This window comes from Grus americana, chromosome 10 (genome assembly GCF_028858705.1).
Source record: "Grus americana isolate bGruAme1 chromosome 10, bGruAme1.mat, whole genome shotgun sequence".
NCBI classification, from domain to species: Eukaryota; Metazoa; Chordata; class Aves; order Gruiformes; family Gruidae; genus Grus; species Grus americana.
The window spans coordinates 833,600-857,213 of NC_072861.1; the positions used below are offsets into that span (position 1 = coordinate 833,600).

General features: G+C 44.4%; 2 protein-coding genes, 3 non-coding genes and 1 pseudogene across 5 annotated transcripts; 4 read left to right on the top strand and 2 right to left on the bottom strand.

Annotated features, from left to right (window-relative positions):
• Positions 1-1,167: 1,167 nt before the first annotated feature.
• Positions 1,168-2,118, bottom strand: LOC129210637 (olfactory receptor 6B1-like). The gene has a single exon (XM_054836614.1). The coding sequence runs from the start codon at positions 2,116-2,118 to the stop codon at positions 1,168-1,170; it is 951 nt and encodes a 316-aa protein (XP_054692589.1).
• Positions 2,119-9,085: 6,967 nt separating this feature from the next.
• LOC129210636 (olfactory receptor 1020-like) lies at positions 9,086-10,071 on the top strand (annotated as a pseudogene).
• A 7,377-nt stretch (positions 10,072-17,448) lies between these two features.
• On the top strand, positions 17,449-22,613 carry LOC129210836 (olfactory receptor 10A7-like). The gene is made up of 6 exons (XM_054837137.1): positions 17,449-18,368; positions 19,179-19,253; positions 20,585-20,659; positions 20,850-20,901; positions 21,998-22,107; positions 22,445-22,613. Exons 1-6 carry the CDS (start codon positions 17,449-17,451, stop codon positions 22,611-22,613), a joined length of 1,401 nt encoding a protein of 466 aa, XP_054693112.1.
• TRNAM-CAU (transfer RNA methionine (anticodon CAU)) lies at positions 21,282-21,353 on the top strand. Its single transcript has one exon. It is a non-coding gene; the product is annotated as a tRNA-Met (tRNA).
• TRNAI-AAU (transfer RNA isoleucine (anticodon AAU)) lies at positions 21,426-21,499 on the top strand. Its single transcript has one exon. It is a non-coding gene; the product is annotated as a tRNA-Ile (tRNA).
• On the bottom strand, positions 21,733-21,804 carry TRNAM-CAU (transfer RNA methionine (anticodon CAU)). The gene has a single exon. It is a non-coding gene; the product is annotated as a tRNA-Met (tRNA).
• Positions 22,614-23,614: the final 1,001 nt, after the last annotated feature.

Consider the following 23,614-nt stretch of genomic DNA (forward strand, 5'->3'; position numbering starts at 1 on the left):
AGCTGTCAAATTTAGGTGAGGTTTGACCCATGTTGTACTATCATAGTGAGCAAAGATTCATGTCACCTTAGACATGTAAGTGATGCCTGAAAGTCTAATTCATACCATCAACCTTTAGTTGAGATGAATGCTCCCTGCTTGGCAAAGCCCTTTTCTTTCCATGAGCTTCAAAGGTAGCCCTAGCTACTGCCACGAAAACAGACACCAACCTTTCATATTCAGATTCCTCTCTGTAGAGTCACTATAGCGTTACGAATGTCTTTATCATCTTTGTCCCAAGGGAAGCGCTGCCAGCAGCCGCACTGCTAAAGGCGGCTCCTAAGGAAGCGATACCCGAGCTGCTGCGGTGCAGCCTGGCCCTCACCTGCGCTGCCGCGAGCTCCCCATGGCACGGGCAGGCAGAGCACGAGCATCCAGGGCCAGGTTGGATGAGGCTTTGGGCAACGTGGTCTAGTGGAGGGTGTCCCTGCCCGTAGCAGGGGGGTTGGAACTAGATGATCTTTGAGGTCCCTTCCAACCCAAACCATTCTGTGATTCATTCTGTGATTCTATCCCACGGCACAGGAGAAGCACTGGGACGTCCATGACATCTTCACAAGGTTGGCAGAAATGACCTGTGCCCTACGAGAGACCTACACGCTTTCAGAGCAGCAGCGGGCACAGTCCAGGGAAGCATCCCCACGGCACCTAAAGGACACCGCATCTCTACCTTCGGGCGGCTGGCTCCTGCCACACCACATGGCGCTCGGCCAGGGTCCTCTTCTGTGCCCCATGTAGCCATCCCGATGTCGATGCATGGGGCCATTCTGTGCCCCATGTCTCCGCAGCCATCGGACACATTTTTTTCTTCCTGTCGATTTTGATTTCTAAAAGTGATGGAAATAATATGAAAACATGACAAAGCTGTTTTGAGTTTAATCAAGATTATTTTGGGCTGTGCTTACTATTCGGTTTTACAGGGTTTTTTGAGGAAGTCTGAAAAAGCGTATTTTTTTTCTGCAAAAAAACACCCAGCTCCACTTGTAACTAGGTAAATTACTACACTTGTGACCATATACTTGCTGTGGAAATCACCTCCAATGTTTTATATTTTCATAGTCCGTGCCCCGCTGCCCCCCCCCAAAAAAAAAAAATTAGAAAAACCCACAAAGCGTAGCTCTTGACATGTCATTTATATAAACCCATAAATGCCTGGATTTCTTTCGCCAGGGCTCCTCTGACTTCCTTGTTTCTTAAGGAGTAGATAAGTGGATTCACCAAGGGTGTCACTACAGTGTAGAAGACGGAGAACAACTTGTTAAAAGCTGTGAGATTGTAAGCTTTTGGTAACATATAGACAAGGATGAGAGCTGTATAGAAAAGCGTGACCACAATGAGATGAGAGGAGCATGTGGAAAATGCCTTTTGCCTCCCTGTAGCTGAAGGGATTCTCAGAACGTTGGTGGTAATTAAAATATAGGATGCTACAGTGAAAAGAAAGGGCGGCGTGGTACATGTGGCAGCCATCAAAGATGTTACAGCTTCTATCAGAAATGTGTCACTGCAGGAGCATTTTATCACAGGGGTGAAGTCACAGAAGAAATGGTCGATCTCAGTGCGATCGCAGAACACCATTTGCAACATCAACAGTGTGATAACAAAGCTGATCATAAAACCACTTACCCAGGCCCCTGCGGTGAGCGCTATGCAAAGCTTGTGATTCATTACGGTGATGTAATGCAAAGGTTTGCACACTGCTAAGTATCGGTCATAAGACATAACTGCCAGGAGATAACACTCTACCCCAACTAGAAAAGCAAATATGAAAAACTGTGTCATGCAGCTGCTGTAGGAAATACTTCTGTTGCCTGTCAGGAAGCTGGCCAGCAGCTTGGGCAGGATGGTGGAGCTGTAGCACGTCTCCAAGCAGGACAGGTTACTGAGGAAAAAGTACATTGGGGTGTGGAGATGCCGATTAGCCGCCACCAACACGAGGACGAGAATGTTTCCCGTCACTGTCATCACGTAGATCACCAGGAAGAGCAGGAAGAGAGGAACCTGAAGGTCAGGTAAATTGCCAAATCCCAGGAGGATGAATTCTGTAATGCCGGTTTGGTTTTGCTTTTCTGTAGCTGACATCACGCTGAATCTCAGGGAAAGCAAATACTAAAATGTAATATAAAAATTAAAAAACTGGTTTCCATGCATGAATCAAATTAATTCTTGGCTCCAACCTCTATGTCCCGATAACTGATTTACAATTCCAACTCTTAAATCATTTCAGCAATATTTTCTATGAAAAAAAAATTGTCTTTCTTCAGTTTCAATCACTGCTGGTATGCCTCATGGACAAGACAGTTTTCTTCTTTTCTAAGAACTATGGATGATTACATGCCATTTTTTGGGTCCATGTCCTGGCTTGTTTCCCTGTCTTGTAGAGGCATACCTTAATTCTTATTTTGTTGTACTCTGGATATACATTTATATACTTACGCCCCTTTGCACGTCACCCAGCTATGCCAACATGGGGAAAGGTGTTCAAAACTACCTGCACCTAAACTATGGCATTAGCTTGTGGTCACATCAGATCAGTTTCTGCAACCAGACAATCTTCACACAAGTTTTCTTATAATTTGCATCTTGGGTGACCGAGTGGATTTACAAGGTAGGGAAGTTTTAGGTGTGGGGAGGACTGTCTATGAAGTTTGTTCAGTTTGTTCAATGTCTCGCAACTTAAAAAATATTGGGACATTTGGATAAAGCTGTGACTGGCGTAATAAAATCATGTTAGTAACTGATGAGCCTTACAGTTCGGCACATGGGCAATTATTTCCACTGATAGAAAAACACAGAAAGTAAAAAATTAATCTTCTTGTCAGTTCTTCATTCACTTTCTTCCCAAATCTACATACTCTCCTTTGTCAGGCTTACCTCCATGGTAGCCAGTTACGGACTGGGGTCTCTCAGACACCTGCACACATCACGTCGTGGGATGCAGCATGGATTCTCCAGGCTGTCTTCTCCTTTCATCATCTTTATATGAAAGCCAAGAGCTCGATCTTCGCAAGTGTTTGCTTTGTCTTTAATAAATCTCCATACGTATTGGAGCCAAGATGAACTCAGAAGTCCCTTGTGACTCATTATATGCTCTTGAGTATGACCACAAAAATCTCCTTTCATAGTTTTACTAGTGGAAATTTTAAATAATTTATTGATTGGGTAGGACCTTCCCAATGACATTCTTGATTGAAGTTTATAATATGTTAATACTGTAATGAAATTTACTAATAAATTTTGCTTTCTTCATCCCACACACATGTTATCTTCAATTATATTCCACTTTCCAAAGACTTCTAGGTATCTAATGAACATACTGTGAGCTGGGTATCTGTTATACCAAATAAGGGGGGGGGCTGTATCACAACCTACTTGAATGGTGCCTTTACAACATGCTTGTGTTGAAGGCACTCACATGTGGCACGAGGGCATGCAGTAGCATTTCAGAGAACAACCTCTGCTGCGCCAAACCACAGCTGGTGCTTCCACACTGGGATTTCTGATCTGAAGCAGATGATGGGGACAACTGCTGTGTCAACATTGACTGAGTTCACTCTCAAAAGGACCTGAAGCAAAGCTCCAGAAAGAAGACAAACGTGGAAATAGGTGTGCTGTGAGGATTATAAGAGGGACCAGCACCCCAGGGTAAAGGCAGAGTACGCCAAGCCAATGGTGTGAAAAGACTATAGAATCATAGAATCGTTAAGGTTGGAAAAGACCTCTAAGATCATCAAGTCCAAATGTCAAAGCATGGATGCCAAGGCAATGATACAAACAGACTGTTAGCATGGATGCCCTGGCAGATACCAAACCCTGCAGTGCTTTCTTCTCAGTCTGCACTGAGAGGGAAGGAGAGTTCAGCATGGTCTGGGCTGGACCCCAGACCTCTTGAGTGCTTTTGCCACTTGGTTTCAGTGTCAAACACATGGCAAATATCAGGCAGAGGATAAAAATGGGGCAGAAATCAAAAAAAGTTGAAATGTCATATTTTTTCCTGTAATTTGGGCTTCATTTTTTTTCTTCTGACAGCAAATGGAAATTATTTCAGTGCACTTGTCTGACTGACCTGCTGTTATTGATGTTGCTGTCCTAAACTAAAGGGAAAAACCCCCACCTTTTTGTTGTTCCTGCTGAGGGTCAATGGACACTTCTTTCCCATTCTGAATAACTGTTAACTTCCCAAAAACACCTGAACACACCTTTTTTACCCATAATAACCAACTTTGCAAATAATGAACTGAGTCCTCATGAGTAACTGACACCCAAACTCAAGCATCTAATTTTAGAAATCTCCAATTCAGGTGTCTCCTGAGCAAGGAGCTTAATTAAAGTGCCTAAACATAGGCATCTACGACTATCTCAGATGCCCCAAAATATCAGAACTCCACCTAGCGCTCCAGAAGGATGTCCCATAGGTCCTATGCCATACCATTGTTGTGAGGATGTCTGTGGTACCCTAGCGTGTATGAAATGGTATTTGGCTCCTTTATTTGTCACCTGAATCCCACTGTATGCTGATCAGCTGAATAGCTCTCCGGGCCACATTGACCCAATCTCCATAGGCTGGGAGCTTAGACGTTCACAACCACGTGTACCTGCCTACATGGTAGAAACCGCAATGTTAAGGGTTTGATTCTGGGGCTGGGTCCAGGATTCAGCTACTTGAACATAGATCTTACTCTGTCTGAGACTTCTGCGGACTCATGGCAGAGGTGACACAATACCTACAGTAGACCTGCATCCTTCTTGAGCAAAATGCAGGCAAGAAGAGAAACCCGAAAGAACCTAAAATGACACTGGACACATAGATTGAAGTAAATTAATCCAAGTTTCATATAGCTTGAATTTCATGGAAGAGAAAAAGCTCCATGTGAAGCAAAGTTAACTGGAGTTTATTCAGTGACAAATTTGGCCAGATGAAGCCTTAACCTTCAGGTTCAGGTGAGCAGAAATCTCATTTTGTGGTCATGTGTTCTTCGAGTTTATCTTTGCAAAGATTTCCACCCGTGTCCAACAGGTAAAGTGAGAAGCTCTTATACATCTCTCTGAAATTTCTTTTCAATACAGACTAAAAGCATTCATTTTTGTTACCTGTCTCCAGGGCCAACTTGCTGCTAATGCTCAGTACGACTGGCTGCCTTGTATTTCAAGTAATCTCATAGCTCAAAAGCAGATTGAAATTTTAATAAATCCCTCAGGAAGATGGTATCTGTACTGGGAAGATACTCCTTGGCCTAAATGCTGGTTAAAACAACATCCAAAAGCAATTCAGAGTTGGAATTATATGGTTACAATATGAATGCTTCTGAAGAAACATAATTCATAAAAATCTTCGTTTTGTTTAGTTCACAAGAGCACCAGATATAAGCCTTCTGTGTACCCAAATGAAGGTACTCACCTGAGAAATGCAAAATCTCCTCCTGACGACCTGCCTTTTTTTCCCGAGCAGCAGACGATGCATTTTACATTGAACGCAACGCGCACGGAACATCACTGCGGGCAGGGACGGTCCCTGGCTGAGTCCCTTTCAGCATTCGTGAACCTTGCATGACTTTCCACCCCATGGCAGAACTCGTTAAGGCAGGTGGAAGAGAACCTACGATGATCATGCCGTAGGCATGCAGTGCTGGGGTACCATCTGGTCGTAAGGGAGCTGGGGGTAATGACTCTGAGCTACATGGCAGCTAGGACTCAAGTATTTTACTTACTGAGCAAGTGCTTCTCAGGTTTAAAAAAGGAAGGCAGAAATCTCTTGGATACTTAGAAGCTGGAGGCATCTCACGCAAATTTAGCCTCTTGAACATTTGACTATGCTAACTAGATATCTGGATGTCTAGAATCAATGAGAGTCTCAGTGTAGCTCTCTTAGTGGAGAGAGACAGATCTCTTGAGAGTTTCCATAGCTTCTTCAGGTGACAGTTTTGATATTGGAAGACTCACATTGCCCAATCTCTCTTCACTTTCGGGATGGAGTTTGTAAATAACTACCTGAGACTAGGTACAAATTAGTAGTGTGTGAATTAATTATATGAAGGCATTCTGGCACCAAGAACAGAGATCTGTCTTCCGGTGTGTCCTGTCCTCCAACTGGTGTGTCTTGTCCTCCAGACTAAAGCCTCTAGATGACCTTCACACACAGAAACCATGGCAGTGATGTAGCTGAGACTATCTGGTTGAACACAAGCATTTTATTTCTATCATGGAACTTACAGAGCAGCTACTTGGTGGGAAACTAAGGGTAACCCATGTGGAAGTCAACGGGTAGATTTTGTATTTTTGAGACAGATTTATTCCATCTCACGTTAGCAATCAAAACTGATGACATTCAGTCTCTGCAGTTCAGCGAGGACCAACTCTGCACCCACACAGGCCAAAGTCACTGTGATAGAAACTGGTATTTCAGATTATTTTGACTACACTCCCATCTAGCGGTGTTTGCATAATACAACTTCCCCTTCTACTTTTTGGGGACTTCACTTTTTTCATGTGGTCTTTGAATTTCCCCATGTTCTTATGATGGTTTTTTTTTCTTTTTGAGGCTCACCAAGCTGATGCAAAGTTGTGCTTTGCCAAGAGATATTCCCAAGAGATATTTATTCATCAAGCTGTTTCCTTCTGGCCTTGGAGACTAAGCAGTCTGAACATTGACTAGCAAATTACAGTCTACCTGGCCTTCTTAAATGCAAGCTAGGAAGCCGAGATTAAAAACAATTATGTTATCAACATAATTCCATCTAGGCCCCAAAGTAATCAAAATGTAGGCTAAGAAAACGCTAATTCCAGCCAGTGCGTACAGGAAAAGAATGGTTATTTATGTGCATATGATGTTGATGACAACAACCTCTCCAAGGCTATTGTTTGCTTGATTATCCCCTGGGGTGTTTCACTAGTCTCCACTCTGAAAAGGTTTTTAAGAAGTGAGGTGAAGGGAGGAACACTCTCTACGTGACAGAATGGAAGACTTGATATATTCAGTTGGCTAAAAGAAAAAAAAAAAAGAAAAGAAAATATGGAAATTAGGGAGGGGGGATCTTTGCCAAAAAAAGGAACTCTAATACTTCTTTTTTCATGAGAAAATCAAACTCTTTATTTTCTTTAAGATGCATACAAAACCTTGAGAATTGAAAGATTTTTTTAATTGGATTTCAATGTTCCTGTGGTTTCAGGTAAGAAGTTTCAGTGTTGGTCTGAAAGGTTTATTGATTGACGCAGAAATGGGAAACACTTCCAACATTTTTGGTTGTCAGATGTTGGCAAATTGGCTAAAAATTGGGGTTTTGAATGAATAAGAGTTTAAAGGAAAATTTAAAATTAGATCTGTGGATAGAAATGTGCAAGTCTTACAAAGTTATGCTATCATAAGAGGTCCAGATGTAAGTTATTGGATGGGTCTCCTTGTATGACCTTCACTCCTATAGTGTCTGGTCACCTCCCTATAGTACCTAAATGTGGTGAGCAACATCAAAAAGGAGGTGCAGTCTGCATGGCAGAAGCTGACTTCTGAGCTACTATCTAAACTCCCACTATTGCCAATGGAAAGAAATAGATAAATTCCTTAGATGATTTAGCTCATACAAAGTAGATATATAAAAAGTAATGGACGGATTACAGTCCAAAGCATGCACTTCTCTCTGTACGCTATGAGAGGACGCCGAGGTGAGTGCCTTAGATGCAGGTGTTCCAAGGTAGGTGACGTTAATCCCACTGAAGATGGTTCAGATAGATGCTGCTATATTGGGGTGCTAGATCTGGGAAGACAATGGGCTGAAAAAAAACCCCACCAAAGTTGTACCGGTAGTAGAGGATGTGTTTTGGGACCCCAGGGCTGAAGATTGTCCCTCCCAGTCTGTGAAGGGTCGTAGTTGGAATTTGTGTTGCCGGGTGCACGGGCTTGAAAAATGCACCCTGTTAATGCATTGCCAATACCTCTCCCAACTCCGTGCACACCTGGATAAAAACAGAGCTGACAAAAAGAGTCTATACAGAAGAAAAAAAGAAGCAAATTTTCTGTTCAGTTCCTTTGCCAGTACAGCCTTAACCACAGTGTTGTGTCTAGTTTTGGCCACCAAATTTTATTTGTTTGTTTGTTTGTTTGTTTGTTAGTATTTTTGTACTAACCAAATCCAGAAAAGATCAGCCAAAGCCTCAGAAGTTTTGGAAAATGGGATTTGTAAGGAAATCTAGAGAATGAGGTGATTCGGTACACATGAGAGGAAAATAAAAAAGAGCACTATGACAAGCAGTAGGATTTATCTAAAAAAGAATTTTTCTGATTAAGGGTCTGGCAATTAAACTCTGTCTGAGCTCTCAGTGACAAGAAATAAGTACTTTCACAAGATGATTCATCCTGTCTGTTATAGGGTGAATTGAACTCCTTAAATCTGGAATCCTTCATTCTACCCATTAACAAGACTGAAGGGTGAGACAACTGGAAGGTGCTTTTCTATGTGTTTGGGGTTTTTTTGGCAGGGACAACATATGCTGAGAATGGTATAGATGTTCTTCATACTTATTTTCATTGGTGGAAGTTGGATTCTTTTTCAGCCTCCTTCAAATAATAAAAATGTCTGCATTAAAGGTCATGCTGCATACTTATATATAGTGAATATATAACATGCATCAATTCATGTTAGCGATGGAAATGTGGCTGTGTTACAATTTGAGCAATCAGACCATACTTCCTTTTTTTTTTTTTTTTTTCCCCACAACATAAAGGGATATGGCAAAACTTCTGATGGCATCTAATGGAAGAAGTTGATTTTTAATTTGCTTGCACAGGCTGGAAACATGTTAGAAAGTACCCTCATGCCAGAGAAGAATCATAGATGTTACTTCAGGTTTAAGTGCTCTTCTCAGTACGTGGAGTAATAAGTAATGTGACTCTTAGTATGTGAGAAATCTTTATAGAAATCAGGTGACAGGTCTGATAATGCAAACTTTTTTACTCTTTGCTTCTCTGTTCTGTTAAGAAACTTTCATTATTTGAGTCTTAACTGCAAAGATCTTCATTGGTGCTAACATTTTCCATTTTATCATTAGAATAAAAGTTATGACAAAGCAAGAGTGGAAAAACAAAACGGTTGTTACAAAATTCATCCTCCTGGGATTTGGGAACGGCCCTGAACTGGATTCTCTTCTCTTCCTGATGTTTCTGTCAATCTACATTGTGACCATAACTGGAAACATCTTCATCATTGTGCTGATGGTGGCTAACCGGCACCTTCACACCCCAATGTACTTCTTCCTGGGCAATTTGGCCTGCTTGGAAATCTGCTACAGCTCAAATATCTTGCCAAGGATGTTGATTAGCTATCTGGGTAGAGACAGAAGTATTTCAGTCAGCGGATGTTTTACACAATACTATTTCTTTGGGTGCTTGGCAGCGGCGGAGTGCTATCTCCTCGCAGTGATGTCCTACGATAGGTACCTAGCGGTGTGCAAGCCCCTGCACTATCCATCCCGTATGAACGGCAAACTCTGTCTCCAGCTGGGTGCTGCATCTTGGATAGGTGGTTTCCTAGCTAATTCTGTACTAACATTCCTGATCTCAAATTTAGATTTCTGCGGGCCAAATGAAATTTCACATTTTTTCTGTGATTCATTGCCAATGATAAAACTCTCCTGTAGTGACAGTCACGTGGCGGGACTTGTGACTTCTGTTGTGGCGGGTCTGTGCTCACTGCCTCCGTTTCTGTTGACCTTCTCATCCTACCTCTACATCATTATCACGGTCATGAGAATTCCTTCTGCCACCGGAAGGAAAAAGGCCTTTTCCACTTGCTCCTCACATCTTATTGTGGTGATTCTTTTTTACTGGTCAATAGTAACTGTCTATGTGCTTCCCCATCACGACGCCCAAGTATCTCCGAACAAAGTCTTCTCTGTTTTTTATACCATCCTCACTCCCTTGGTCAATCCTCTCATCTACAGTCTGAGAAACAAAGAAGTAAAGGAAGCTCTGCAAAAACAGACAAATAAATTGCTGGCTCTCAGAGAGCTGCTTTCTGTTAAAAAAAGGAGGGTAATAATCCTTAATGAGGTACAGGTTCAGACACAATTACATGCCATGTGAATATAGTTAATTTGAATAAAGCTTGGAGATATATAGCTGTACATTTCAGAAATAAATAAGCAGAGGAACAGAATAGGTAAATAATCTTGCTATCAGTTCGGGGGTGGTATGGAGGAAGAACAGGAATATGTAGTGAATAATGTAAAGTAATTATTAAAGTAAGCAAGATAAATCCATGAATGTCATTGTATATGCATTATTGCACATGATATCTTCTCACCTGCCTGCTTGCTTTCTTTTTCCTCACCTCAGCCAAAATTCAATTCAGAATAGGCTGAAACTCCATTTATAGCAGATAGGCCATTTCTTTGTTAATGTTACATTCTGGATTACTCTTAGTTTTTACATTTACTATGGTGTAGATATCTACATCCAATACAGTTACGTGGATTCCCTTGGTTGCAGATGAAGAGAGTGAGAAACATTTGCTTGAATGTGGTTAATTTGGTCTATTTTGGATGGCTGGTTTTGGTTAATATAAACCATGCTCTAGAAGGGCTCAGTTCAATATACTAAAGCACTGCTAGGTCATACAGAAGAACACACAATGTAGACATCCAGTCTAAAATTAATTAAATATTATCCATATTTGGACTGACAATTAGAACCTGAAAGGGAAAGAAGAACTGCCACAACAACATTGCAGCAGCTTCCAAAGAGGAATGCCCACTCTGTTGGTGTTTGGTGGAGAGGAGGGGAGATAAATCGAAAGGACCATCTTTACCAACCTGAAATTAGTTCATTTTTTCACGTGTAGTTTTATTCTCTTTGATAACAATTTGAAAATAGGAAAAGCTGGTTAGAAATCTTCTGCAGATTATGGAATTGTGATCGCTATGTGTCTTCTTATATTTAACATGGTTAAAGAAATAAAAGGAATAGCAGTTAGCAAAGCTTCACATTTCACTCAAGTGTCTAGCAGTGCAATGAGCAGCAGAGAAGACACAGCCTACGAACGGGGGTGGCCATCACGGTAAGGAAATACAGCTTTCGAGAACAGTTAGCGGAGCAAGAATTGGCTGATGGGAAACATCCCTGGGGTCTGGAGGAGGGAACAACTGGAGAGGGGATGAGCAGAAATAGGAAGGAATAGGGACCACTTGCCACCCAAAGCTGTCTGAGACAGGAAAAGCTTTCTCGTGCCTCGGCTAAGTTTAGGCAATTAATTAGAGCTCTGAATTCAAGAATATACATCTATCTGCTGCAAAGCATATATCTACAATAGGCCAAATTAACCAGGCCCAGAAATGTCTGTATTGCTTTATTCACCATAATGGATATCCATTAACCCTTAGACATCTGCAGTGCAAACTCGGCACGTGTGTTAGTCACCTAGTTTCCCCACTTACTCGCTAAATGGAAAAAGACATTTCTACATTGTGACTTGTCTGCACTTTTTGGACTTTTGAGGCTATGGTGAATTACGTCTTAGAAGTGTCTGCTCCTCTCCTTTGATTATAGGGCAAGTGACTCTATGACAAGCTCAGATGTAGAAATTTAGGACGCAAACCATTTGACAAACATAAGCCTTTGGTGCCATTTGAGACACCCAGGAGCATCTTAGCTGGTCTCCAGTAATGCTCGAGAAGGACAGGTCGCCTGTGGATCTCTGTCATGTTTGCCAGACTTGAGCAGGTAGCTTGCATACTCTGGAGCATTTTAAAAGTCACTAGATACGTCAACAACAACTAAACCACTGGATTACAGAAGTCTGAAGTTAGGTATGGTGAATCTCTTTGACTTGGTCTCAGGTTTCCTTACCGTGCACAAAATTCTTTGTTCAATGTGGGTCTAGGATCATTTTCAAAAATTAGTTTTGGAAACCTCAGGCTCAATTTCTGATTTTTGGAAGAACTATAGTTCGAGTAGGATCCATTTCACCTGAATTTGTCCATTCAAATTCAGACATTTTAGCTAAATGACATGCTGCTACTACCTGCCTGATAATAAAAAGAGAGAGGTGCCTTCAGAACGTGATATACCCATCCTCAGACAGGTGTCTGAAACAAATGGTCTGATTTGGTCTGGGGTTCCTTTCTCTCCATCAAGACAGACTTGATCAATAATTCACACAAGGTATCCACCAAAGGGTGTTTTCCTCCTCCCATTACCTTCAAATTGAGATTCACACTTTGTATTTAAACTTTATTTTAAATTTAAATTCTAACCTAATTACTGTTATACTTTATTGCCTCTACTTATGTAACATTAAAAAAAAAAAACCAAACAACTCAAAACCCAAAAAAGATAACTTTCATTAACTTAAGTTGTTCACAGTCTGCTACAATACCAAGGGAGATGTTTTGTCTTCTGAGTACACTTGGTAATGAATCCAGAGAGGGGTTCCTGTCTCAGGAAGCAATGTAAGATAGCATGTAGTTCAGAACAGCTGAACCTCACTCTCTCTTTGGGATCCTACAGAAAACTATCCACAGTTGTGAAGTGTTGCCCAAAAGGCAGAAAAAGGTATCCCGGTATCTGAAATCATGAACAAAGGCATCGTATCAGAAACCCTGGATTGCTTCTCATGAAAATTGAGGTATACCAGTACTTTCTATATTATTTGGTAATGAAAACTGGTAAGAAAAAACGCTTATTTGTATACATGGCTCAAGAAAAAAGAAGTGATTTAATGTTCTTAAAGGGTAGAAGAAAATGCATCTGAGATGTCCAGATGTCTGCAATGTACACAGTGATGTCTGAGCTATATGTTAAAACTTTCATGGAGACGTAAGAGAATTAAGTACTTCTAGCAATTAGTTTATTTCAGATTACTTCTGAAGGATGAACAAAAATAACATCTGATAGTTGTTGTTTCTATTCATAGATTGTAAGGGAAATGTAAATGGGTATCTCATCTGCTGATACGATCACTGCCCTGGTCCTGCTGGCCACACTGTTACTGATACAAGCCAGGATGCTGTTGGCCGCCTTGGCCACCTGGGCACACTGCTGGCTCATATTCAGCTGGCTGTCGACCAACACCCCCAGGTCCTTTTCCACCAGGCAGCTTTCCAGCCACTCTTCCCCAAGCTGTAGCGTTGCCTGGGGTTGTTGTGACCCAAGTGTAGGACCCAGCACTGAGCCTTGTTGAACCTCATACAGTTGGCCTCAACCCATCGATCCAGCTTGCCCAGATCCCTCTGTAGAGCCTTCCTACCCTCAAATGGACCAACACTCCCACTCAATTCAGTGTCATCTGCAAATTTACTGAGGGTGCACTCGATGCCCTTGTCCAGATCATTGATAAAGATATTAAACAAGACTGGCCCCAGACTTGTGATCGGCCACCAGCTGGATTTAACTCCATTCACCACAACTGGACATCCAGCCAGTTTTTTACCCAGAGAAGCATACATCCGTCCAAGCCATGAGCAGCCAGTTCCTCCAGGAGAATGCTGTGGGAAACAGTGTCAAAGGCTTTACTAAAGTCCAAGTAGACAACATCCACAGCCTTTCCCTCATCCACTAAATGGGTCACTTCACCGTAGAAGGAGATCAGGTTGGTCAAGCAGGACCTGTCTTTCATAAACCCATGCTAACTGGACCTGATCACCTGGTTGTCCTATACGTGCCATGTAATGGCACTCAAGATGATCTGCTCCATAACCTTCCCCAGCACCAAGGTCAGACTGACAGGTCTGTAGTTCCCCGGATCCTCCTTCCAGCCCTTCCTGTAGATGGGCATCACACTGCCTAACCTCTAATCAACTGGGGCCTCCCCAGGTAGCCAGAACTGCTGATAAATGATGGGAAGTGGCTTGGTGAGCACTTCTACCAGCTCCCTCGGTACCCTTGGGTGGATCCTATCTGGCCCCATAGACTTGTGTGTGTCTAAGTGCTGTAGCAGGTCACTAACCATTTCCCCTTGGATTATGGGGCTTCATTCTGCTCCCCATCCCTGTCTTCCAGCTCAGGGTGTTGGGCACCCGGCGGACAACTGGTCTTACAACTAAAGACTGAGGCAAAGAAGGCATTATGTACCTCAGCCTTTTCCTTATCCTTTGTCACTATGTTTCCCCCCCACATCCAATAGAGGATGGAGATTCTCCTTAGCCCTCCCTTCATTGCTAATGTATTTTTAGAAACATATTTTATTGTCTTTTACAGCAGTAGCCAGATTAAGTTCTAACTGGGCTTTGGCCTTTTGAATTTTCTGCCTGCATAGCCTGATGACATCCTTGTAGTCCTCCTGAGTTGTCTGCCCCTTCTCCCAAAGGTCATAAACTCAAGGGTTTGTTTTTTTTTTTCCTGAGTTCCAGCCAAAGCTCTCTGTTCAGCCAGACCAGTCTTCCTCCCCACTAGCTCATCTTTTGGCACATGGGGACAGCCTGCTCCTGCGCCTTTAAGAGTTTCTTCTCGAAGAATGTCCAGCCTTCCTGGACTCCTTTGCCTCCGAAGGGACTCTGCCAACCAGGCTCCTAAACAGGCTGAAGTCTGCCCTCTGGAAGTCCAAGGTGGCAGTTCTGCTGACCCCCCCCCCCCCCTTTCTTCTTCAAGAATAGAAAACTCTATCATTTCATGATCGCTGTGCCCAAGACAGCCTCCAACCGTCACATCACCCACAAGTCCTTCTCTGTTCACGAACAAGTCCAGTGGGGCACCTTCCCTAGCTGGTGCACTGATCAACTATGTCAGGAAGTTATCTTCCACACATTCCAGGAACCTCCTAGACTGTTTCCTCTCTCCTATACTCTATTTCTAGCAGACATCTGGTAAGTTGAAGTCCCCCATGAGAACAAGGGTTAGAAATTGTGAGACTTCTCCCAGTTGCTTATAGAATATCCCATCTGCCTCTTCATCCTGGCTGGCTGGTCTATATCTGCCTTGTTGGCCTTCCCCCTGATTCTTACCCATAAACACTCAACCCTGTCATCACCATCATCAAGCTCTAGACAGTCAAACCACTCCTTAACACACAGGGCCACCTCACCACCTCTCCTTCCTTGTCTATCCCGCCTGAAGAGTTTATAGCCATCTGTTGCAGCACTCCAGTCGTGTGAGTCATCCCACCATGTTTCCGTGATGGCAATTATATCACAGCTGCATGGCTTCCAACTCCTGTTTGTTGCCCATCCTGCATGCATTGTTGTAGATGCACTTCAGTTGGGCTAGTGATCCCACCAACTTTTTTAGGGGGGAAAGTCCTGATTCCTACATGACCATTCTCAGGCGCTTTGGTGGTTTCTAACCTTGTGTCTTTGCTGCTACATGGATCTCCATCCCCTGAGATGGCAGACTGAACTACCTTGCTAGCACACCGTCCCTCAAACATTGGCATGCCACCACCAGGCTTATCTCTACTGAGCCTGCTTTTATCCCTTCCCCTCTTCAAATCTAGTTTAAAGCTCTTTCGATGAGCCCTGCTAACTCCTATGCAAGGTTCCCCGTAACAGAGAAAAAGTAAAGGTGCCTGTCTTCAAGAAGGCCAAGAAGATTTGAGGAATGTCAGCCTCACCTCAGCCTCAAGGAAGAGTATGGAGCAAATCGTCCTGGAAGCCAAGCCCAGGCACATGAAGGGCAGGAGAGGAAGTGTAACATCACAGATTTACCAAAAAACACGTCATGCCTGACCAACCTGATACCTTTCCATGATGAGCTGATTGGCCTAGAGTGGTGGATGTCATTTAATAACTTCAGCAATTCTCGACATAGTAGCCTTGTAGCCAAACCGGCAAGATCTAAACTGGATGGGAAAACATTAGGATGGTCTGGACAGTCAAGGCTTTAACAGAGAGTGGTCGACAATCTGAGTCTAGCTGGTAGCTGGCTATAAGAGACATTCTTCATGGGTTGATACTGGAACTAATGCTGTTTCACATATTCTTCAGTGACTGGGAAGACACGATGGAGAACATCCTCAGGAGTTTCCATAGGAAATAAATTTAGGGACAGGGAAAAGAGCCATACACAGGAACTTCATGAAGTTCAAGACAAATGCCAAGTCCTGGCCACGGCACAAAATATGCATAGGTCTAGATTGGGACTGACCATTTGAGGAGCAGCTCCGCAGAAAAGGATGTGGGGTTCCTGGTGGATGGCAATCCAGACATGAGCCAGCAGTGCGTGCTGCATTGGAGAGGAGTAACCATCTAGCCAGCTGCATTAGCAAGAGCTAGCCAGCTGGTCAAAGGAACGCACCCAGTCCCCTCTGCTTGGCACTTGCGAGGTCACCTATGGTCAGAGGTGTCCCATTTTGGGATCCCTCTATACAAGAGAGACATTGATAAATAGAAGATAGTCCAGAAGAGGACCACTAAGATGATCAGAGGGAACATGCTGGTAACATACTGAAAGGGGTTCTGTTTTTTAACAATGCAGACTTGTAACTTCACCTTACTGTGACGGAACATAGGAAGTTCAACCAGTGCCAATAATCAAAGTGCAGGTTGGAGGGTACCTTAACTGCAACCTGTCAGGGAGGACCTTTCCCAGCTTTCTGCAATGCATGTAGCTGCTCCTTTCTGGGCTAATGAACGGCAATCCCACACAGTGACACCAATAAAGATAACGGGCTTGAGAAATACAGTCAACGTTTCTGACTTACCCTTGTAGCTGGCATAAAGACATGTAAACTGAGAAGGTAATTCACGTTTACCTTGGATATGGTTATTTATGTCACGAATATCTAAATATGGACAGGTAGATTGCAGATGGTCTACAAGAAGAAAGTTTCTTACAGTACTGAATTCATAAGCAATTGTCCAGTGGCACTGAATGAAGAATGATGATAGTTTAAAAAAAAATATCACAAAATTAGCAGGTCATTATTTTATATTTTAGCAGTGATAAAACCAAACAGTAAAATATATGTTCTGTCCATCCTCCAAGCTTCAAACATATGGCTACACCATCAACAATTTTATTTTCCTTTATTTATTTGAAATCTGTATATACATATATAGGTGTCTGAAAACAGGGCAAAACATTCTTTTTTCTAAAAACGGAGCAGAGAATTGAACTAGATTTCAGTTCTGTAGGAAATTAATTCATATTTTGCACACAGAAAATAGAATAGGTGAATTGTTGATTAAAACATATTTCAGAAAATACCAGTTGAACAGGCAACATTTTAGCTTAATTAAAAAGGAAAACAGACAAACTATAAGGAAAATTCTAGTTCTTCTGCACTGAAGCTCATTGGGTTTTATTACATTTTTATCATGTGTTGCTTTTTTTTTTTTCAGTATGCCTCACAAAATGTTATTTGCCCAGCTATATTTGATTGTCCCACTTACTAAATAATGTAACCAGTTTCAGAGCAGCTCGCTATTTTTTCTTCATACCTCTTCCCATGTCTTCCATGTTGGCTGACACAGGCTGTGTTGTTTCTCTTCTGCATGGAAGCGGTTGAAGCACCGGGGCTCAGAAACCAGACCTACTTCACCTTGAAGGGGTTCTCCCACCTCGCCGCTCTTCAGGTCTTCCTCTTCGAGGGAATTCTTCTGATGTTCCTAATCACGATGACAGGGAACTTTCTCATCATCATCGTTGCAACCACTGACCCTGCCTTGCGCACCCCCATGTACTATTTTCTCAAAAACCTGGCTTTGATTGAAATTTGCTTTACGCTAAACATAGTGCCCAAGATGCTTATGGATTTGTTGTTGGAGAGAAAGGTCATCTCCTTTTCTGCCTGTGCCCTACAACTTTACTTTGTCATATTCTTCATCACTTCTGAGTGTTTCCTCTTGGGTGCCATGGCATATGACCGATACGTGGCTATATGCCACCCCTTGCACTACGCCATAACAATGAACAGGAGAGTGTGTCTCCATATGGTCATAGCATGCTGGATTGCTGGTATTCCACTTTCTGTAGGACTCACTGGTTGGCTATTTAGCTACCCCTTTTGTGGCTCAAAGGAGATCGAACATTTCTTTTGCGACATCGCTCCTGTTCTAGATCTGGTCTGTTCAGACACATACTTATTCGAGCTTCTTGTGTTCGTTTCTACTGTTATAATTGTTTTGATCCCATTTACCTTGATAGCAGCTTCTTACATCCAGATAATCCATACCATCCTCCAAATGCCATCTGCCGAAGGAAGACGCAAAGCTTTTTTCACCTGTGTTGCTCACCTGGTGGTGGTGACACTGTTCTACTGCACAACTGGCTTGATACATTTAAAGCCAAAGTCCGGTCTCTTGGCAAACAGCAGAAAATTGGTGGCTCTTTCTTACACAGTCGTAACTCCTATGCTGAACCCAATCATCTACAGCTTACGCAACAAAGAAGTAAAGCACGCTCTGAGGAAGACGTTTGGGAGGAGACAATTCTTCAGCAAGGTGCCTCTGCCTAGACAGCCTCACTGATTTTCTCACAATTGTTCACACTTGAAAGGTTAAAAAAAAAAAAAAACCAAAAAACCCCCCCAAAACAAAGAATTAATGCGTTCCTCAAAGTCTGTAAAGGGTTTGGACATTTTAGCTTTTGTTGGAAAATACTGAGAAATGTACATAAGCTGTATAATGAATAAATGAATATATTTAATGTAACTGTCAAAAATATTACAGACTACAGAAATAAGCCATAAAATCTGTACATTAACTGCAAAATCTTTAAGCCTTTTTCCCTTCTTCTACACAATGGTTAGCTTTCAAGCACGTCTAACATAAATCACTGTCTTAAGAACACATGACTCCAGCATACATAAACCTAACTTGTAGCAAAATTCTAGCAAAGTCAGAGAAAAAACATTGTGCATTTTTTCAGGAAAAATGCACCAACAAAATGCTGGCAAATTGATATAGTTCACCCCAAGGTAATCAGTTCCTCACACCAGAAAGTAAAGGATAAGGAGAGAGATTCAGTTGACTGGATGTAACCACCCAGTGTGGGGGTGGCTAGGCATCCCACTGCATGATGTCACAGAATCACAGAATGGTTGAGGTTGGAAGGGACCTCTGGAGATCATCTTGTCCAACCCCCATGCTCAGGCAGGGCCACCTAAAGCCAGTTGCCCAGGACAATGTCCAGATGGCTTTCAGATATCTCCAGGATGACCCCCCACAGGCTGTCAGAAGTGAGTATTGCTGTTTGCAACTCTTTGCAAACCAGTACCAGGAAGAATTACTCAAGAACAGCTCAGAACCATATCGCAGAGGTACAACTCCAGACCCGTTCATGGAGTGTGGGAACACGGGTATGAAAGCAAGCAGTATTTCAGGATGCAACAGTGGAGTGATAAAACATGAGGTACCTCCAGGAAGACTTGATTTGCCTGGGCTGTCTGGCTGTGCCGTGGGGAAAAGCCACGCACTACCAGTGGGGGTGAATGACTGCTGGTCGGTGGACACTTGGGCTGGAAATGTGAGCACACACCCGTTTTCTGTGTCCTTGTCTCTGTGTTGCCTGGGCTCCTTCTAATGAGCCTGGCCTCAATGGTGTGAAGGAAAGGAGGGGAGGGAGTGCTGGGAAAAGTCCAAGGCTAGACAAAAAAAGAGCACTTAGGAGAACAGAAATCATCTTTTGTGGTGTCTGCTTAGGTAAGTAAGTGTCAGGATGTGCTGTGTGGCCAGAACATTGAGCAGGGACATTTTGGGGAGAAGTGAGGTTTAGGTATGGAACTGAGTTTTAGCTATGGAACTGGTAGGGGCTTTTGGGTAGGGAATGGGTTGGAGAAGGGAGAATTTGCATGAAAAAGGTGGAAATTTGGGGAATTTCCCACATTTTAAACAGGAAATACAGGTCCTTTCACTTTGCCAAATGCTTTTCCGTGTTGTATGTCCATCTTCTGTCAGTCTTGAAAAGCAAAAAAATGCAAATATCTGCTATATGATATGCTCTCTAAGTTGGGGGCTGCCATTCCAGCAAGTGGGAGAAGTGTGGACGAATGGGGAATGTGAGGACTTTCCCATGGGAAAGAGGTGGGACAGGCACTGCAGCTCCAAGGGAAAGGTATGAGCAGGCAGGTTCTGCCAGATGTCACAGGTGAGCAGAGCACGTGGACACAGCTCTTGAGACAGAACAACCCTGAGATGAGTGAGGGGACCCTGGGAGATCTCTAGTCCCACCTCATCCTTGAAGCAGGGTCAGCTGTTGGGGTCAGACCACATTGTCCTGGGCTTCACAGAGCAGGGTCTTCAAAACTTCCAAGGAGAGAGGCTGCACAGCTTCCCTGCGTCACCTGCTCCACTGCTTCACTGTCTTCAAGGTCAAAAAGTTTGCCCTTATGTGCCATCTGCACCTTCGGCAGCAGCCCAGTTCCAGGACTCAGACATGAGTGCCCCCGCTGCCTGCAGCTGGGGGGTCCTATGGGGGTCCTGCCTGCACCTGGGGCTGTTCTTATGGGGGGTCCTCCCTCCTTTTGTGCCTGAGAAGGTTCAGACCAGCCTAAATGTTCTCAGGTGTGATGGTGACACACCACAGGGCACCTTCTCCAGCAGGTGTTGGAGCAGCTGTCCCTGCCAGAGGCTTCAACCCAGACAGAGTTTTGGCTGGTGGATGAAGCCCTGCGAGGTTCTGTGCTTAAAGGTTCGTCTCCATGAACAAAGAGGAGCTCCATGGAGCTGGTATGAAGACACTGATGCAGTCTGAGGTGGATACGAGGTGTGTGATGTGCACAGTAACAATACATGTGCTGAATAGCCCAGGTCCCGGGATTTATGTTCTCTTTTGGTTTTTTTCCAAAAATATTTACATCTTCCAACTGCCAGCAATTTTGCAAACCAGGCCCCCAAATTTGTGAGAAACTTGTGCAAAAATAACACCCACCTTCATTCTTTTACGTTCCCCACAGGATACTTGCCTGTTTTCCCAAAATCTTATGCGTCACCAGTTGTGTCCGACAGGTGAATGGCAGCTCCCACCAGGCTGGCCAAAAAATAGAAGATCCTAGATGGGCTTTTTCTCTGTTCAGCTTTGGGGAGTTGGTCTCCAGCCCCAGGAGAAGTTCAAAGCTCCTTCAGCAGGTGGGACAGCCACACACCACAGGGCATTCGCTCACAGTCACCCAGTTTCTGGCACAGCAGAGCTGTTAACGTCACCTCGCACAGGACGCGCGTGCCTCTGAGGTGAGGGTACCACCACCGCTCGTCCGGCCTCGCGGGACCCCCCGGCTGCAGCATCCCCCAGAAGTGGGGTGCAGGCAGAACCCCCCATGGGAGCATCCCCCGGGGCTGGGGCGGGGAGGAGGGATGGGGATGCAGACATGGGAAAGAACGGCAGTGACAGCAGAGTGGCGCAGCGGAAGCGTGCTGGGCCCATAACCCAGAGGTCGATGGATCGAAACCATCCTCTGCTAATGGCTTTATTTATTGCCCGCCCCGCGCGCGGCAGGGCAGTTGCGGGCGGCGCGGGGGCTCGGCCGCAGCGTGGCCGGTTAGCTCAGTCGGTTAGAGCGTGGTGCTAATAACGCCAAGGTCGCGGGTTCGATCCCCGTACGGGCCACATCCATTTTTGGTTTTGGTTTTTTTTTTTTAATTTTCCTTCCGTTTTGTGTCGCCCAGCGCCGAGCGGCGATCGCGAAGGGACCCACAAAGGCCCTCTCAGGGACTGCGTAACCCGGGGCATGCGGAGACGCAGGGCCAAGGGGACCAAAAAAAAAAAAAAAAAAAAAAAAACCCCAAACAAACCAAAAACGGGGGAGGAAAAACAGAGATAGAGAAAAGGTAAAGGGCGGCTAGCAGAGGATGGTTTCGATCCATCGACCTCTGGGTTATGGGCCCAGCACGCTTCCGCTGCGCCACTCTGCTCCCCGAAACTTTGTTCCCCCTGCCTGTATACAGGTACTGCAAGGTGCCCCTGCTGCCTGCACCTGGGGGGTCCTGTCTGCACCGGGGAGGTTCTTATGGGGGTCCTGCCTGCACCCCCAACCCTGGGGACGGTCCCCTGGGGAGCTTCGCCCCTTCGTCTCTCCCCACGCTTTCCCTGACCCCTCTTCTGCAGGTTTTCATTCGTATTCAAGGACAAACCCCACAGCGCGCTGCAGCCAACGGCGCCTGTTTAAACAGCGAAGAATTGTCGAAAAACGGCTTTGCACAGAAAGTCAGCGTCCGGTCAGTGTGCACCCGACTAAGCACCCTGACAGCATCACCAATGAGATCAAGCAGAACACACAAAACACGTCATCACCATCATCACCGTCACAGCTTGCTGCTCCGGAGGGGAGACCAAGGTCACTGCTCACCTGGGAGCTCAGTGCTTCTCAGCCGGCCCCTGGGGAGAGGTTTCCCTTACCTCACCTTTCACACGCCTGTCCCTCTATTTTCCCACATCTGTGGCTCCCCAAACCACCTCGATCCTTCCTCCCCTGAAACATCCCATAATTAGCCTTGCACGAGCCCAAAATGCTCTTCCCCTACATCCCATAACGTGTCCCCCACCCCGAGGCAGTCACACCCCTCAGTCCAAGAGGAGATCGTTGACCATCGTGAAGGGTGTCACCTCCTGGCCCACAGATGGCCCTGGGTCAGAGGCTCACGGGCACTGTGGTGAGTTCCTGGGGTTCCTCCACCTCTCATCGTTCCTCCGCTCCTCTTCGTTCATGGAGACGAACCTTTAAGCACAGAACCTCACAGGGCTTCATCCACCAGCCAAAACTCTGTCTGGGTTGAAGCCTCTGGCAGGGACAGCTGCTCCAACACCTGCTGGAGAAGGTGCCCTGTGGTGTGTCACCATCACACCTGAGAACATTTAGGCTGGTCTGAACCTTTGCACCCTTCTGCACGGGTTAGGGGCACTCTCAACTTAGCTGCAGCTCAGCCAATTTTCCACCCATCCTGTAGTCCACCCGTCCAGGCCTATCTCCTCAACAGAGTCACACTGGGAGACCACACTGAAAGGCTTCCCGAAGGCGAGTTACTTCCACTGCTCTTACATCATCCAAGAGAGTTATCACATCACAGAAAGCGGCCAGGTTAGGGAAAAGAACATGGTGGAGAACCCCTTAGATCAAGGTGCTCCAAGAGCAACATGAGCTCCAGGGGTGTGAATCAAAAAAATCCACTCAATAGCCAATGTGACTATGAAGCAGGTATCCTTTATTGCAGCGCTGGGAGTCGCACCGGGATATTTCCACGAATGTGTGTCTCGACAAGAAACAAATTGTACGTAATTCATATTACAAGAGAGTTACATATTCATTAGGTTTCCGATAAATCTAATACATATTCATTATTATTCCAGGAACTCACGAATATATGCTAATGTCCTGATATGCCTGCGCAGTTTCTTCCTCGGATGGTCGTCAGGGGTCGTCCTCCTCAAATCTTCCTCTTTCCCCTCTTCTTCAGTGTACACGGTTGGGCAACCTCTTCTTTTTTATCTCCATTTTGCAAGCTCAGCAACTTGTTATCCATCCTGCCCAGATGGTCCCAGGCTTGTTGGCATATTGGGCCCCCTTTATCAGGTTGCCTCAAACTTTGTGTCTTTTTTCCAGTTCATACCCAAGGACTGTTCCCTAATTTACGGCTTCTCTTATCCTGTTTCTACATTCCAACTATTTTATTGTTTTCTTTTGTACTGGAGCATGAGACAGGCGAAGCCTGAGTTTGTAGGGCCTGT